The following is an 18,378-nucleotide window of genomic DNA, read 5'->3' as shown; positions in this document are numbered from 1 at the left end:
TCTGAGCCTTGCAAATGTTCACACACACGCGCTTAGGGAAGGGTGATGTCCCTATTTTTTCTGCTTCTGTTCCCTATTCTCATTGTTCTAAATTTCTTTTTAAGTTTAAGGTAACGTGCGACAGAGCCAAAGACAAAAAAAAGCTTTGTGAGAAGAGTATATATAAATGCAAACAAGCTAGTTTTTGGAAATCTACATGCAAACACAATTTGTTACTTTTTATGAATAAGAAGGGAAAATACTGAAATACAAACCAAATAACAACAAATGGTTTATTACCTTAATTACACTTCTTAAGGAGAGAAGATTATAAGAAAGGTGCAATGTTTATGGGTAAACTTTATAGCAAGATTCAAGGTAGCACAGGCAGAAAACAAAGGTTTCATGGAAACAGAGAAACTTGTTACTTTATAAGAATCCAAAATGTAATAATAGATATTCTGTTTTGAACATGAAAGAATTATGACTTTATAATACAAAATGGATGAGTTGAAAAACTGGTCAATGTCAAAATAATAATATTAAAAAAACCCCAAACAAAATGTTAGGGCAGTCAAAATTTACTGAATACAAGAGCAAGTCTTGACATATTACAACTGAGTTTGTCTAAAGAGCAACACAATCGTCCCCTTTTTTCCAAATATCCTTTTATTAGACCAAAAAATGCACTTCCTCTCCTTACCAGGGAACAGAAACTTAGAGCAACCATTCTGGCCAAATAGCAGCTAGCATCTTCACATGACACACAACTTCTAATTTGATGATACTCAAGGAAAAGGTATCGCTGAGGCTGAAAATGCTACGGCCCAGTGCACCAGCCTGACACTTTCTAATCACTGCAGGCTTGTGCTGAGCACAAAGCGTACTGCAGCCACACTGGTGATAGGTATGTAGCTCACACAAGATGCGTCTGCGTCTGATCTTAAGCTGCACTTGACCTTATGGCAGAGCAACAGCCAATATATAGTTGAGAGCACTTGAGCCCTTTTAAGCTTTCACCTTCACAGAGCCCTGAGGGATATGTAAAATTAACACCACATTCATCAGCAAACACCAGTGAATGGCCAGGGACGACACTGTTATTCGGAAACCAGTCTTATCAGCCACCTCGAAAGGAAGAATATGAACCCTTGGAACAACTTCTTATTGTGGTACCAGTTTTCCCTCCTCCTGTTATTTTTAATGACGAGTAGGTGGATTTATGTAGGATAAAAGAGTAAACTGAGTCTTGACTTGCTTTCCCTGAAGTATATAACCTAAGTCTACCTAGCAGCACTGGGTCAGACAGAAATGGGGCCAGAGTGCATCTAAGAACTGAACTGAATTTGTATAAACAAACAAGCTTTATTTACAGTATCCCAGGCTGAGAGTCTGCATGTTCTTTAAAGACTCCATTTATGTACACTTGAATGCCTATTTAAGCAAAAAACAAGAGAGCTTTCCCATGGAAACCGCACAGAGATGTTTTACTTCACACGTACACCACAAACAAGGCTGCTAACTTTCCATAATTTGCTGTATTTTCTTAGGCTTGCTATTGTATTTTAGGACCAAATCTTTCAGAGAACCTGCTTACGCAGGAGGCCACAGACATATAAATAAACGACCTAAGAGAGGCAAAGCCTGGGATGTGAACTGAGAGGAAACAGCATCTCGGCAGCTTGTAAGAAAATGCTAATATTTTTGGTTTCCCTGTTTCTAGCTGGATGAACAGGTTAAAATTTAGTGTTTAGTTGAGAAACAAACAATCTGGAGGCATTTGGAATCACATTATTTAATGGGGACTTGATTCGTCCCTTAGAATTAAATCAAGCCAGAGGGCAAACCCTGGGCTAAGACAATAGCAAGCTTCAGTTACCAGATGCTATCTCTCAGTGAGGAATCTACCTCAGCGGGCCTCAAAGGAGCCAGGTGATTTAAAAAAATGCTTAAAAGGACACAGACAAAGAGAAACTCGATTTTGTGGACTTTATCAGACAGGCATAAATCGGTCCAGTTACTTCAGCAAGAACACGAGCGGTTTTTCTCTGTGAATGAAAAAGATCCTGCTAAACTGATACTCTGATTTGAAAATTTGCCTTTTAGATTTAGGTGCTATGTGTCTAAGTGTGAGTGCATACAATCTACTTCTGTATGTATGCATTTTAGGGGATTAATTTTGCTCCTGCTTATAGTTACTACTGATTGCCTCAAGGCTACAGCAAAGGGTTAAGTCCTAACTTCAAAAGAGATGCCTACTTCTGCTGGGGGCCACAAAGATAAGCAAGGATACCAAGACTTTCAAGTTTAGCCCCTGACTTGAAGGAATTAGATGGGCTCACCTGTTGGAAAAAAACAAAAAAAAAAAACCCACCCCACAACCCTGGGAGAAACCTGGGCACAGAATCAAAGTCCCTTTGGCATGAACTTACAACAGCTCTGCCCATGAATAAGCAGGCTGTGTTGAGCTGCTGAAAAGAAGAGGCAAGGATTCCAGGATGAGGAAATCTCTGGCTGATGCCATTTCAAACTTAGTGGTGCTTCTACATCCTATAAAGCAATGAGGTATACATGCCTCCTTCAGTACAGAACTAAGACAGCTAATGAACCCAGTCAGTGCAAGGGCAAGCAAAAGTTGTCCTTGATGGTGTCCTAAGTCACAGTAAGGGAGATGGTGTAAACTGATCTCTCAAGTGCCTGAGAATTAAGGGCAGAGAATTTGGTCAGATACCAGAACATCAAGTGGGAGACCCTGTGGCCCTAGAAAAGCAGAGCCAGAAGATAAACAGAGCTTCTTTTGTCTCAAAGGATGCTAAGCACTTGGGGGACCATTTGGCTAAGAGGGGAAAAGACTACATATAAGCAAAACCTAATAGACAGTATTTAGGAGCACAAACAAGTTGTCTCTGATTTATCCAGGGCTAAATTTACTTCAGCTGAGCAGGATTACATTGCTTCTACAGGCTAAGTCATGTATCCTTCTTTTCTGTTTTCATTTGGGATGTTTTGATGTGGTGCTTAAACTAATATATTTAATTAGAACGTTTTCCTATATATCTATATATATTCCCTATACTTGATCCATAACATGGCTACGGTAAAAATAAAGTAGAATGCAAAAAATAGCTTGTTGTGTTGAAACACCCTAACCTATTCTAAGAAGCCCCAGCAAATATTTTTAAATGCTGTTTACATAAGGTGCTCAATTGTGTTAAAATCTTTCTTAAAATATGCTAACACGTATCATAACATCATACTTTTCTCCACACAGATTTATTTATGGTACCTACTCAGGAATCACTAGTTGTTCCTGCAAGCAAAGCGCTTTTAACTAGAGCAGCTTCTCTGTCTCTTTGCAGCTCAATGATAGTTATTTCAGACATTGCAGCATACTTTCTTCCCCCGCTTTCTCATCAACTTTCTCATATTACGTATCCACTGTACAACTTAAATGCAAAGGCTCAAACATAAGAGTGAATAACCTCACAAAATGTACATGTGATAGTAAGTGTACACATTTAGTGCTTTCTAAAAGAACTGTTATAATACTTCTGAATTTCAAGTGCAGAGCAGAGAAGTCCATTTGTATACACCCACATAAATGAATGCACTTAGCAGACAGCACATAGGTACTTGTAAGCTTCCAGCTGCAAAAGAAATGCATTTTGTAGTACTGTTATTAAAAAAGCCACAGTAATGCTTCCAGTTATTGTTTCTTTTTCTTTTCTTTTCCAACAAAATACTCATAATATACTGTTAGAGAAAAGAAACAAGCCTACCAAAACCCAAAAAATCATATTTGATCAAGAAACGGCTCTCCTAGATGGTATGGTAGTAAAACCAAATACTACCAAAACCAAATATTCTACTACAATGCATCAAAATCCAAAATCAAATGTTACTTGATGCCCTCCATAAAATTTAAATTAGTATAAAATCTGCAAATGCTTCAGTCAATTGTTGTTTGCTTCCATCATTTCCAAATTACAGTCTCTGACCATGCCATTCATTTGATTTACTCAGCTTGAACTATTTTCATTCGATTCTTATTTACGCGTCTTTGCTAATTTAATCTTCTGATTGTCATTCAAAATGTTCATCCCAATATGCCTTGTTATTTATGCAGTTTGATGCCTTTGCACACTGAACAACTGATAATCAGCCTACTTAAGTCTCTCGCTGTTCTAACATTTTTACACTTCGCAGAATCACAATACCGCAGCAAGGCCTTTGCCCATATTGCTCCATTCAGGTAAAACCTGGTTTGCTTCATTAGAAGAGAGGGGTGATATCTGGTACACAAGAGGGGCACCCCTGCCCACGGCAGCTTGCCCTTGCAGCAGAACCACACTGGAGAGGCTGTCCTGTCATCTGTAACTAAAGGGGATGCTCGGACTGAAGTGGAGTCTCCCCAGCCTGAAACAAGGGCTTGCAGAAAAACAGCAGAGGAAAGTCAGAGATTCTCTGTTCCCAGCCGACAGAAAAAAGCAGTACAGAAAGAGATACTCAGACTTTCAGACAACTTTATCGAGTTCTGATAGGACTGCCTCCTATGCCAGGGCGGTGGCTTGCTCTACCTCCTCCTGTTCCTCCATCTCTTTTTACTACAGCCTAATTCCATACCTTTCAGGTTTTTCTTCCTTGCTCTCTCCATCTCACATGATTCCCTTCGGGGTCCCCTCAACACCCACACAAAATCACGGCGTTACCTTGACTGACTTCTACCATGCAGGTTATTCCTGCTGGGGGCTATCTTGTCTACTTAGACTGAAAGCTTTTCAGAGCAGAGACTGTCACCGCTCTGTGCCCATACAACGCCTAGCAGAAAGGGTCATCTTTTGATCAGTCCTCTGGCACTAATGTAATAAGCATGATTAAGAAAGCATCTGTCTGCCCTCATATATGGGAACACTAGGACTGTATGAGAACAAAACCAGGTTCAGCTTCTGTAATGCCGGAAATGTACAGTTAAATCCATGAAATTTCTACTGACAGATGACCATGTACAAATGGAATATTTAGTAGGAAACAGGAATCTGACTTACTTTGCTCTCTTGGCCATTTCATTGCCATCCCAGCGGGGGCTGTAAGGGTAATTCTTCTGGGCCTGGGAGTACAGCTGGCCACTGTTAGTGAAGTGGTAGACTGACTGAAACGTTAGGGTTGGTTGGTCTCGAGGGAAATACAGGGGCAGGTCAACTGAAATTAAAAAAAAAAAAAAAAAAAAAAAGAAAAAAAAGAAAAGAAAAAAGAGTCATTAAAATACACCATTGCATTTCCCCTGCCTTTTCCCCCCTGGGAATATATCATTCCTCTGTATTGATTTAAAGATGACAGAAAATGCAAAATTGATGATTACTTTTAAATATACTTCTACATTTCTTATAAGTAATTATACCAACATAGTGCTGTATGGGATTTATCAAAGCTTTATCAAAACACTTTTCTAAAGTACATAATTTTTTAATTTTTTTTTTAAAAAAGTTTAGTTAGTGTATTTCTATGTCAATCATATTAATGTTTACACCATGATTATTTTTTGTTATTAAATAACAAACGTAAGTTATTCTCCTTTATAGTGAAATTTCCTCTTTCAAAAATTCACAAAATATATTTTTTATGGTTTCCATTCAAGAAACAGATTTATCTTTTTGTTTTAGTTAATTCATTTTAGTGCTCCCATGGACATAAAAAACATTATCATTTTCATTTTACAGCTGTCTGAAGCCTAAAGTGTTAAATGATTTGATAAAGGATGTAGAAAGAGTCAGTCACATGAGTTGGAAAAGATCTCAACTTGCTGTCATCTGCTAGACAAAAAAACCCCACAAACCCAAAAACACACTGCAAAGTCATTAATACCCAAAATATCTCACTAAAAATAAAAATCAGAACCTCTTAGTTCTCCTTGCTTATCACTGTCTCATGATCAGCTAGCTCTGGCAGAACAACAAAATGGTCTACAACAGTTAATAATATGGTCAGAAACTGGTTTTTAACTTAACTTTTTCATTGCTAGATTTATAGTTTAGATTTTCTTGGTGTACTTTTATTTTCAGGATGCTTCAGAATCTGTAGTTAAATTGAGTTATGAGAACAGACTTGAATTGTTTACATTAAATGTCTAATCTAACACCCAAAATAACGGAGGAATGTGCATGGCTTTTAAAGTTGTAGACTTCATTTATAAAGCATCTACGTCTGGACTTTTTGTTATCCTCCAAATCACAATTCTTCAATTCTGCACACTGAAAGAACTCTGCAATGGAACAATAACTCCCTGGAAATCTTAAATAATTTTTCCTATTGGTGTAGCCATGAGTGAAATAAATTAATAAGATTATATAATTCATTCATATAAGCTGAGTTCTCAGTATTCCTTCTTTGCGGCTTCAGAGTCCTTTTTCAAGAGAAGGAAAGACTCCTAAGTTAACAAACAGGTTGTAATAGCTGCAGTAGGAATCAAAGCAGGTGGCAATATCAGTACAAACAGAATGTGAAGAAAGCAAAGGGAACATCACAGGACCAAACCCATCCTTAGCTGGAACAGGATCTCCCCTCCAGTGTGCTTGGTAATGCACTGTATTTTCTACTTTTGAATACTCCATGGAGTAGAGATTCCAGCACTTCCTTTGAAATCTCTGCCCACAAACTAAGATATCAGTGTAAAACAGGTCTTATTTTTCCAAATCCCATGCTATCATCCTGCTGGTTCCTTCATTTTTCAGTTTTTCTAGTCATGTCTGAATTCTTGGATGTGCATCAGCCACACCATAGCTCCCTTTCCCCTAAATCACAAGCTCTATGCATAAAACCATTTGTAGCCATAAAGTACACAAAGCCAAATGTGATATTCTAGCCGTAGTCTCAAAATGCAACAAATCACTGTGGCTGACAGCGTTTGCTCAGTTCATGACCCAGTGTCTGAGCTACACGTGATAACTCCCGGAGTCCTGGTGACTCAGCTCACACAGCAGCTTCCAGCAGACACTTAGGTGGTAATGACATGGGCAGAGTTCTGCTAATTTGAGGGCAGATCACTGCTGAAACAAAGGTTAGATTCAAAGATTGCTCTGCCAAATTCCTCTTTATAACATGATTATTAAATAACAACCCTGAAAAACATTGGTGTATCAAGGGCATTTATCAGCAAGCACGCTGCACCACCCCCTTGCCGATGGTACATGTGTGCCACAGCCTCTGAAGGACTCCACCGTGGAAAACAGTATGAAGTAAGGAGACCGGCTCTCCGTTTTAATGTTATAAATACACTTTTTCAGCTCCAAGTGCTTAAACTCTGTTCCTCTAGTGCATCTTCTTCCTTCTTAAGTACCAATTCCTTAAAGGAAAACTACTCCACATACTTGTGTATTCTATCACCGTGTGAAAGGAATAACAAACTTTAGCAAAACACTCAAGTAATAGTTTAGTCCTTACACTTAACTTTTTACTTGAGGTTTTCTAACTTTCACTAACTGTCCTTTGAAAACCTCTGTATACACAACGGGGGCAAGCAGCAGCAGTTTTCTTCCTGTTGCCTGTAACTAAAGGTTTGCACTTAAGCTAGCGCTAGAAACACTGTTTAAATGGGTAATCAAGACATTACTTTCACTACAGAGACGCTTCCCACTTGTTACAGAAGTAACACCAAAATGTTACAGAAAAGCCACCAAAACCCGCACTGGAATTACTTATATTATAAACTGTTAAATAATATATTCAAATTAGACTTAAAATTGTGCATCCCACACCTGACCAACAGCAGTATCATCCTGAACTGCAAGCAGAGTTTTGAAAAAATTGATCCGCCTTTATTTCCAACATTACCCTTCACCTAAAAATCGCCAAACTCCCATTTTTCTAACCCAAGTGCTTCCTTTATACAAGGTGTGAGATGAGGCCAGACCGAGCAAAAAAACCTGTCCCTAATTCTGGAACACAACCACACCTAAAAGACCAGTAAACAGGAAATAGCCTTGAGCTGTAAAGTGTTATACATATCTCAAGGTAGCCAGCTATTATTCCAGCAGTAGGAAGGGAAGGCAAGAACTCACTTCCGTCACAACGGATGCCCATCCATTGATGCTGTGAGTGCACAGAGTACCTGGATTTGGGGTGAAGTGTTTTATCATACATGAAAAATAAGTTAATACCATTGGTAATCAGCACTAACAAGGTGCTTTGATGATAAAAGATCAAATTCTGCTCACAGTTGCACAGGTCAATAAAGAAAGTTTTTCTTTATGTCTTCATGCCATACATAAGGTGGCAAAGGTGTTATCATAATTAAATCCCAGACAACACTTACGCGTTGCCATGAAAAATGCCTCACATTAAAACCAACACACCATGTTTGTAAATCAACACCTGAACTGAGCAAACTGTAAAAGCCTGCTCTGATTTGGCATGCTAGTTACCTAAGAACTACAGAAACATATTCATGTTGAATACAAGTACTATTTCCAAATAACAGCTGACTCACAAAGTACCCTGGTGATAAGTCTGCAGAAAATAAGCAGATGACTCATGTCTGTAAATTCCTGAAAGTACCAATAGACCCCTTGCTTAGTCATCTTTTGCTTGGATGCTGGGTTCACGAGCTCTGTAAACTATAATGAGGGATCTAGCTCTTAGTAGGACTCTCTCCCTCTTTTCCTCTCTTCTAAACAGTGCAAATTATCTCCCTAAAAATAACTTCATCTACGTAAGTGAGTCACTTCAACAAGCAAGCTTATACAAGTCATGCAGTTAGGCAGTAATATTTGGTTATGAAGGTAGAAATCTTGCTGTCAAACTCAGATTTGAAATGAAAATTATGTCAGAGGAAGTCCCATTTACCCCCTCTCTCACAGAAATAGAAACATTTCCTTTGGAAAATTTAAACAATTAGCTCATTCAGGAAAGTAAAGCTTTCTAATTCAGTTCCATGCTCACAGTAATTTAATCCTGATGATTTCTTACTTTGGCTTTCCTAAGCATCACACTGTTAATGTAAGAGGAGCTGAAAGCAGCAGACGAGAAAGAAGCCAATACCATAGTAAAACACTGCTTTCTCCTATGTTACAATTTACAGATAATTTTTTAAAAGTCAAGTTTTAGAAAGCCATAGTGTGGGGAAAATCATGTCTTTATGAAAGACAGGAGCAGAACTTGGAGGGCTGTTTTGAGTAATTAAGCATTGAGTAAATTCTTTGGTGATTGAACCCTAATTTTCCCACACAGTTCATAAGAAAGCAAAAGAAAAAGGACTTGCTTGTTGAGAATGAGTCATGATGTAAAGAAACTTAATTACAGTTTATAAATAGTTGAAGTTGCTCTCTTTTTGAAACACAAGAAACTAACAAGAAGTAACACAATTTTGCTTCTCTTGACTTAGTTAGCATATAATGCATACATATATTCAAACCAGTTATCTTAAAGCCAAAATCCTGATCCATTAATAATTAAGACCCCATGCAATGAATCACTAAAGTTTCATTGTTCGTTTTCTTAAAGAACAACCACCTCAGAACTGGAAGAGGTTACCTAGTTTGTTCAGCTTATGTCAACAACTCTGGAGTTGATTTTGACAGTCTTATTAACTTTAAAATATTAGCTTTAGCATCTAATTTTACAGCTTTTTAAACAGGGTATGAAATGTGCAAGTGGTGTCCCAGCAAAAGCATATACTGTTGATGATATAGGGTTTTGCTCAGGAGAAAAACGCAGGCTTACCACTGTGCTCCTCCCCTCACCTTTAAGTACTGGAGAGAAGGGAGAACAAAATCATGCTTGAAATGCACACTGACCATACAAATATTTCAAAGTACTTAGATGGTAATATTTAGAATTTTTTCCACATATTGTTCCCCTGTTTTAAAGAAAAGGTTTATTCATCCTTTGTACAGCCCTGGATAAATCTAGGTATTTGTTTTCACAGAAGTCAGCATCTACTCACTGAATGTTATGCACCGTTTTAATGCTTGGATGATACTGTACTGGTTAAGTGTTAACCTTCAGGATGCTTGAATCTGCTTCAGTTTATTGCACCTGTAATTTGTTTTGCACTCATAAACACTGGCTGATCTGGATATTTTACTGCTGAGATTTCTACCACAAGATTTCATGGCCTGCGCAACCTTAATTCAGTCTCTTACTTGCTTTATGGAGCAGCCTTCACACACAAGGTAACACAGCCTTCTTTCCAGTTCAGCTCCAGGCCGGCCAGAGGTGGCTGTTTGCTTTGCCCCCTCTGACAGACTACACCCCTCCGCCCCTCCTGCACAGCACGGAAGCCTTACTCCGATTACATGTGTAGTCATTTCTGCGTGAGCTTTTCAACATGAAGTTCTAACCATCATAAGAGATGATGACAGCTACGTAAAATATTAATTTTTTTTTTTTTCACAGCGCCTTCATGAGTTGAGAGGCTATTTAGGGATTCCAGACTGGGAATGAAGGAGCAAGGAAAAGACAGTCAACCTGTCTACTGATGCTGAGTGCTGGCCTGTGGGACCCAGTTCTTCAGGGACGTAATAGTAGATAGTACTTTATATAGCCAAACACAACTCCTTCCAGCGCTCACTGACACTGTAGGTACTTCAGAATCAATGATTACTGGACACATGAAAAGTCTCGTTTTAACTATTTCACCAGAAAGCTAAGGAGGGTACAGGAAAGATGTGCCAAACCCAAATCTCTGAGAACAATCTTGGCCTGGTACTATCTGTTCTCTTCCCAAAATCCCCTGACTCACTCCTTACTTGTCATCCAACTTTGGCCAGAGACTGCCTCTGCATTCCAGTACTTCTGATGAAATAAGTAATGGAAACAGGAAACACATATTCCAGGCTCCAGAACTGTCTCTTATTAGTATATATTCATCATCTTTTCGCTTGTTCTTTTTTTGGTTCACCGAATTCCACATTCTTTCTGCCCTTACTTACAACTGAGCTCACACTGCTGGGAAAAACAACTTGTGGATTTGAATACATTGCCTCAAACTGAAAAGCTTCTTGAACTCAGATCTCTCCAGTTTTCATGATGTGTTAATGTGGATGAGACCCATGTGAATTTACAATGCAACTCGGTGGTAACACAGATACCGTATTATATAATGGTCCTTACATGTCTATCAAGCTCTATTTTAAAAGGAAAATTTCTAGTAGATTTTCTGACATGACTTCCCTATGGGAAAGCTGTTCCAGACAGTCTACAATGGGTGAAGAATCTTCACCGACCTTCAGGGGAAAACAGCTGCCTTCAGTTTTTACACAGAAATTCCAGTACAGAAGGCCTTTCAGGAGTCATATTGATCACTGCATTCTACTGAGAAACCTGACCAGGTTCAGCCACAAGGATTTTGGGGACTGCAGTGGCTAGCACAAATCCCAGCAGGGCAGGATTTCAGGCTGCTTTGCCTAGTGAGTCTTGCCTTGACTCTTGTGTGCTGAAGACCTTTAGCCTACATTGTACTGGCAAAAAAGGAAAGGGTAAATTTGGCTCAAAACACACATCAAATTACTAAATGTCACAGCTATCCTGCTTTGGTGTGTGATGATGTAGTCTAGCAAGAATGAGAGAGCAAGGATGACAAATAACATATCAATGGCATTAATGTGGGACTTAGGTTAACAAAGCACAGTCATAGGAATCTGAATTCGTTCAATATTATTAGGGCTAACATCCCTTCTGGAGAAAAACAGGTTCTTTGCAGGAAGATGCTGTTTTGAAATCAACATTTCAAAATTTCAAACCCCAAATGGAAAGCAGTTTATGAAATTTAGCTGAGACGCTTATGGCACTTTGGGTGTGTTGGTAATCACAGCTGGTTTTGAAATAATTAAGACTGCCCTTGCTACAGGAAATATCCACCCCATCGGCAAAGTCGACTCGTATAGTAAATGAGTAAGATGACTTACATACAAAATACTTCCCAATAAATTCTATGAAAATACAAGTAAATACTATGAAAAAAGAAACAACTATTTTTTGTCTTAACAGCATCAGTTATGTATCAACCGAATGTACAATACTAAACAATGGAAGATAAACATCAAAATGTGATTGTAACAATGGAAAAATGGCAGTATTTGGGATTATGACAATTTATGGGAATATATGAAATTCACAGCTCCTTGGGAGTACTGGGAAATGGGTCTGGCAACAGACAACTCTCTGAGGAGCTAGTCCTGGAACTGCATTTGTATAATCATTGATCCTCAACAACACAGTATTTTCTTGATCTTTGCCAGCAAGGATAATATTCAAGAATGGGAAGAGTACCCACAGAAACGTTTAGAAGATAAGGTTATTAGAAGGTCATTAGGAAAAATTCAGCTGGGATAAAAAGGGAAGAAAAGTGCTGAGGAAGCTTTTTCTTTAGCACAGGTTTAACGCATTACCTCCAGAACGTGAGCTGGCTGACAGCAGTTATTGAAAGTGCTGGCAAATGCCCAGTTTGCAGCAACCTTGGTGATGTTCATTGTGACATTAAGGAATGCTTAAAGGAATATAACCCTCCTTATTTTTTCCTTTTTTTTTTTTTTTATTTGGACAAAAATGACTTTCGGTTACTGCCAGTCCAGGCTACATTTGAAACAAGTATTGGTTGTGCTTTTGTCAAAATTTTTTGCCCCAACAGTATGTCCCTTTCCCTAACATGTCTTATGACATCACATGTATGGAAATGGCCAACTTCAAAGTCTCAGATACAGAAATGGCTATTTTTAATTCCAGCGCACTTAGACCACCCTTAAATATTTCTAAAGAATGAAAACAATGAATTCTGATGGATTAGTCTGACGCGTTACAGAGAGTAGATTTGTTTAGTTGTGGATTTCAGTGAGACTAGAATAAATGTTTCACTTAGTTTTCTTTGTTTTGGCTTGTTAGTTGTTTTTTTTTTTTTTTTTAATATGAAGTATGTAACCCTTTTTATTTGAAGATGACTGCATGACACTGCTGTATCTATCTTGTGGTTCTCATTCCACTGATAATGGGAACTACAATATAGTCTAGGCACTAATGGCAACAACTAGATTTTGGATTACTGTTGATTTGACTTTCTTTCAACATAGGCAGATGATACAGTTGTAGAGATACCCCATGTCTTTATCATAACCTGTATCTTTCTGAGTACCCCATCCTTCATACAAAACAGTATTTGAAAAAAAAAAAAAAGGGCCAAAATAGTTTAAATATCTTAAGTTACACTTATGTGCTGCAGACAGAGTATCTTAATTCTTTGTTTAGTCTTACAGAGGAACTAAATAACAGATCATATCAAGATATTCTTCAAGGAGGTTACAGCTATGCAGTCAAAGACCATGGAAAAGTGATGTAACTTAATCCAAAACCTGTTTTATAATGGCTTCTTGCTTTGGGGTGTCATCAGCCACCTCATCTGTGTCATACTCTTTTGGACTTTTACAGCAAGACTGGACTACTTCCTAAAAACATCCCACGGAATATCTCATAATCATATACTGAGCCCAAAGAAATGTCAATGGCCTTAGAGGTATTTTCCTTCTCTAATTTCTGTAACCATGATTATTTCAATTAAGAGAAAGGCTTTTTATTTTCACCTCTCTAGCTTCAGATAGTGACATCTATTTCACTTTATTTTTACTCAAATTCTGAAAGATCTTCACTCCCTCCCCCTTCCGTTTTTATTTCCTTTTATTATTTCTGCTTTAACAGTTTCTATAGTAACTTCTCTAAGTGCTGATGAGATTGATGCTACTAAAAGCTGTTTCTTCTCCATCTGAATTGCTTGAAGCTTATACTTTAAATACATCTGCAGTTGTTATGGGTGTAACAATCAAGTTGTGCCCTTTCTTGGCAGAGGCTAGTGACCATCACATGTAACTGGAGGAGAAAAGGCAGAAACCTTTCCTCTTCTTTCCCAATACAGGGACGCACTGCTAAATGTGGAGAAGTTTTAGATTACTTTCCAGCAGGACAGGAAGATCTCTAAAGAATGTTTTTACCTGAAAAGCAGCTGCGCAAAAACATTGGCTTATCTCACTGACACTTTATTAAGCTTATGAGGCTTGCAAATAAGTTCTTTTTCCTGTTTTAGATGCTGTCTGGGATATGAAAGGAAACGGATCTATTTCCTTCTCAAATGTGATCAGCGTGACATTAGCCTGCAGGTCAAGAGGACCCTTTGCTGACACAAAAGGACCCTTTGCTGACACACAAGCTATCCTGTTCTTTCATGCTTTGCTCCATGCAGGCTTACAGCTTTCAAATTACAATGCAGTGTAATCTTGCCTGACCCAAGTAGCCAACTAAGCCACTCCAGATATTTCTAAAGCCAGACTGAAATCTACTTTACTGCAATATAGGCCCAGTGCTTCTTCCTGCTCCTGAACATTAAGGTTTACCACTTTTGCCCTGGAAGCACCTTTCACAGTTCTAAAGGCTTATCATTCTATTGACTTTTCACAATCTAAAGAACCAGCCTGTGGAACATACTCATTTAAGCGACGCTTTCTAGACTACCAGTTGGTTTTGGTGCTGTCTTGTGTACACCCCATTTGAGGATGAAGCAAGATAAACAGCAGAATCACAACACTAAGCTTCAGGGAGCAGACCATCTGGGTCCTTAAGGGATCTTGCTCGCCCAATGGAAGAATCCTATGGGATGATGGTCCTGGAGAGAAGACGGGTCTATGATCACCTCCTCCAAGCTTAGGAAAGATCCATCCTAATAAGCAGAAAATCAAGCAATATTGTCAGGAGGCCTACATGGATGCTCAAGGAGCTCTTGATAAAACTCAAACATAAAAAGGAGGCACATGAGACGTGGACACTCTCTGACCATGCAGTGACTGAGGTGGGAATGTCAAAGCTGACCTGGAGTTGAATCTGGCAAGGGGAATTAAGGGCAGCAAGATGGGCTGCTACAGGAACAGCAACAGCAGAAGGAAGACTGGGAAAAACATGGGACTGCTGCTGCATGGGGCAGGGGAGCTGGTGGCAAAAGAAACAGAAAAGCAGCATAAGCACTCCCTCCTTCCCCCATTCAGACATATAAGCATCTTTGTGACCAGTTCCATTTAGATACCAGGGCGTATTTCTCATTATTCAAAACTAAATTGAATAACGATAAGTAAATTGAAATTAATGATCTCAGAAAAGGCACACAGCAGTCACCTTTGTGTGCTATTGCCGTGTCACATATGGATTCTTAGAAAAAATTTACTTTGGTGACAAAGAAGTTGTCATTGGGTAGAAAGAGGAAGAAGATAAGAAAGAAAGATTCAGAAGAATCTTTCTGTTCTTGATGCAGCTCTTATTTCTAGAAACTTCTTATCTCTAATAATCCTGTGGTGTTCTGTATCATCCTGTGTATTTTTCTGAAAGCACTGTCTGGTATTGAACCCAGGACTGATCCATGTGAAACTCATGCTCATCATCTCCTTTCCAGACCGAAAACAAAATATTCACTTTCTACTTGCTACTGTAAAATACAACTTGCTGTATTTCACACCTTTAATGCAGTTCTCACCTTAGAGTAAAACTATCTGTGACTGCCATGTGAAACAACGTCAAAATGTGTAGACACAAGCCATAGACATAGAGCAAGAAGAAAAAGTACGACAATCTGCACTCAAATCCCAACTCCGTCAATGACTTTCTGTGACCTAATTACATTTTTTCAAAAATTGAGTGGATAAAATAGGATTATATCGCTATATGCCCATCTCAGGCATCTTTTCTTAGAATTCATTAGTTATCTGTCACTGTTCGGGCACATAGTAGTAGTACTCTAGATATATCTATTAGATAAGAAAAAGCAACTGTTCACTTTTCACAAAAGTGCAATTTTATAAGAAGTTATTATAAAACCTTTCAGTCCATTTGTTAAAGTGTGCTTGTACTTCCTGGAAGAACAATTAATGTCTACAGCAATATAATACAGTTTTAAAAGTATGGCAAATATATGTGTTTCTCAGAAATTTAAAAGGTCATCCACAGCAAAGTGACACTTAAAAATATTTTGCCAGTCCATCCAGGCCATCATAAAATACTTGTAAAACCTAATTTCTATCACAGCAGTTGTTTCCTATTTGTTGCTGTTCATACCAAGTTTTATGAATCACCTTGTGTCCATTCTCCCTTTTTTTAGCAGAACTATAAACACACACCTAAAACTAGTTTATGTTGGGTGACATGATTACAAAATGAACACAGAGAAAATGAAAAAGAAGAAAACTTCTGTTTTTAGGTTCACTTGCATCCATTATGAATACCTAAATATGGAAAAAATCTCATTCAGCTCACGTACAAATACATACCCAGAATGGAATCAAAGGAACACAATGTTTAATGTACTCTTAATGACAAAAAGTAAGTTATCAGCTTTCAACACAAATTTCAAACTACATTAATTGGCAGTGACCCTTAGAAATAAAGGAGAAAAATATGCAATGGACAAAAATTATCAGCAAACACTAATTAATTTTCCAAATGTGGCAGTTCAGTCCGGGGATTAGCCCGCGCCTATGCCTAGTTAAGTGCAGAACCACGGGCCTGCAACTGAGGCCACTGTTCCATCACACTGCCTCATCCGCAGCACCACGGTGTATCTGCAGCCTTCATTGACTTCAGTTAAGCCATATGCATCTTGCTACACAGAAAACGTTAGAGAATGCTTTGTTTTAGGGCGATGAAAACAATGTACAAAGTTTTGAAGAGATCCCTTCCGCTCAGGGTGTATTTTGCTGTAGGTAGAACAACATGTGCTCAGGAACTTTCAAGACCAGAGTCAAAGAAATACATGGTATAGATTAAAAGTACGGAGAGTCAGAGGAAAAGACCACCTCGTGAGACACACCCGCTTAAACGGTCAAAAAATTACTCCCAAGCATAAGATCCAAAAGTCTTTTGACTTCTGCCAGCCAGTTGTGCATCACTTTGCTCATCTCCAGTTTTTCATTTAATAATGAAATGACATCCCTACACAATCTTTGCAGGCTTTTTTGATCAACATTGAACTTCTCATACTAGACTCCTGAAATACTTATTTTGTTATGCTTGAAATTTCTGCTGAACTATCCTGCTTTCCTAACACCACCACACATCACTCCATTCTCCCATACCTTGTTATTCACACTGTCATGTTATCTTTCTCCTTCTCCCTTAGTTTTCCTAGAGTTATAAATTCCTTTTTTCATTTAAGGAACAATGAGAATAAAATAAAAGCACTATGTAAAGAAGCCAAAAAACCCTCATCAGATAAAAGCTTCCAGAAGCTATCTGATGGAAATATTCCACTCAACACTGCCCCTTTTTCAGGACACAACTTGGAGAGAGAACTGTTTATTTTCGCATACCTTTTCTTGAAGAGACTTCTTCATAATTAGACTAACTTCCCTGAAGTAAAGTCAATGTAATATTGAATCCTTGGAGGAAATTTGTCTCCCTGGAATGTGAAGTGTTAATTGTGATGACTGCCAGCCACTGATATCGGTGAAGAGCAGCAACTCTTGAAGCCTATCTTCCTTTCAGCTTCCAAAAAGTATGTGAGCAACTCTTACGTGACAGAAAACTGAAGAAAATGTGTGTCTAAAATGACCCGCCTCATTCAAAGGTTATTCATATTCCAGAGGCATGCAGGAGTCACTGAGCATATCCCAACTGCCTTAAATACTAGATCAAAACAACAAACACTTCTCACACTTACATTTAACAAGATCCATCGGTCCTGTATAAGAGCGAGGGCCCTATGGCCAAAACTACAGGCAGATAAAGGTTTACTGAAACATTTACAGGAACACCTACACGAAACAGTCTCATGTTCTGGGTTCCAAATTGCTCAGATAAACAAGTTATTTCTTAAACATTTTTATTTTCTCAGTGACTGTGGAGTTAGTGTGGCAGCATGTGATTTTTCAAATAGGAATCTGCAGAAGCAATTTAAAAAAGAACAATAAATATAATCTCAGATGAAAGAAAACAGTTTTGACTTCTCACGTAAGCTCTCCTAAATCCAAATAGCAAACATTAAGCGATCAGACACACGTTCATCTAGGAAAAATCTTCCATTTAAGACTTTACCAAACCTTCTTGCTAGCTATTTACTACTAAAAAATCTTAACTTGTTTACTTGAACAGCTGCTAGAGGAATAGATGATGGGGCTGACAAATGCTCATTAACTCTGTTCTGTTGACTTTCCAGAAGTGGGGCAATCTCTTTTAAAGGTCAGGTAACATCTTAAACTACACCAGGTGCCTGAAAACTTAAGATTTAGCTAAAATCTAAGGATTATTGTTGCTTTACTGAGTGATTAGAACAGTATCTGAAGCCTAATGAGTAACTTCTGCTTGGAAAGGGAATTGATAGAAGGAATTACTTCAACACAATTTTGTTTATTTACAGTGAGTAGGCATATATTCCTCTTTCTCTGA

The 18,378-nt window shown here is 38.3% G+C and overlaps 1 protein-coding gene across 2 annotated transcripts in view; it reads right to left on the bottom strand.

Annotated features, from left to right (window-relative positions):
- The window catches only part of BABAM2 (BRISC and BRCA1 A complex member 2), a 169,435-nt gene that overhangs the window by 16,450 nt on the left and 134,607 nt on the right, over positions 1 to 18,378 (bottom strand). For both annotated transcript variants that reach the window (XM_040612038.1, XM_040612039.1), the window contains one exon: positions 5,025 to 5,178. In XM_040612038.1, the coding sequence (XP_040467972.1) occupies positions 5,025 to 5,178 (154 nt within the window). The remainder of the gene's footprint in view (positions 1 to 5,024; positions 5,179 to 18,378) is intronic.

The sequence above is a fragment of the Falco naumanni genome, chromosome 12, assembly GCF_017639655.2.
Source record: "Falco naumanni isolate bFalNau1 chromosome 12, bFalNau1.pat, whole genome shotgun sequence".
In the NCBI taxonomy this organism is placed as follows: domain Eukaryota; kingdom Metazoa; phylum Chordata; class Aves; order Falconiformes; family Falconidae; genus Falco; species Falco naumanni.
This window is presented reverse-complemented; position numbering and strand designations above follow the sequence as displayed.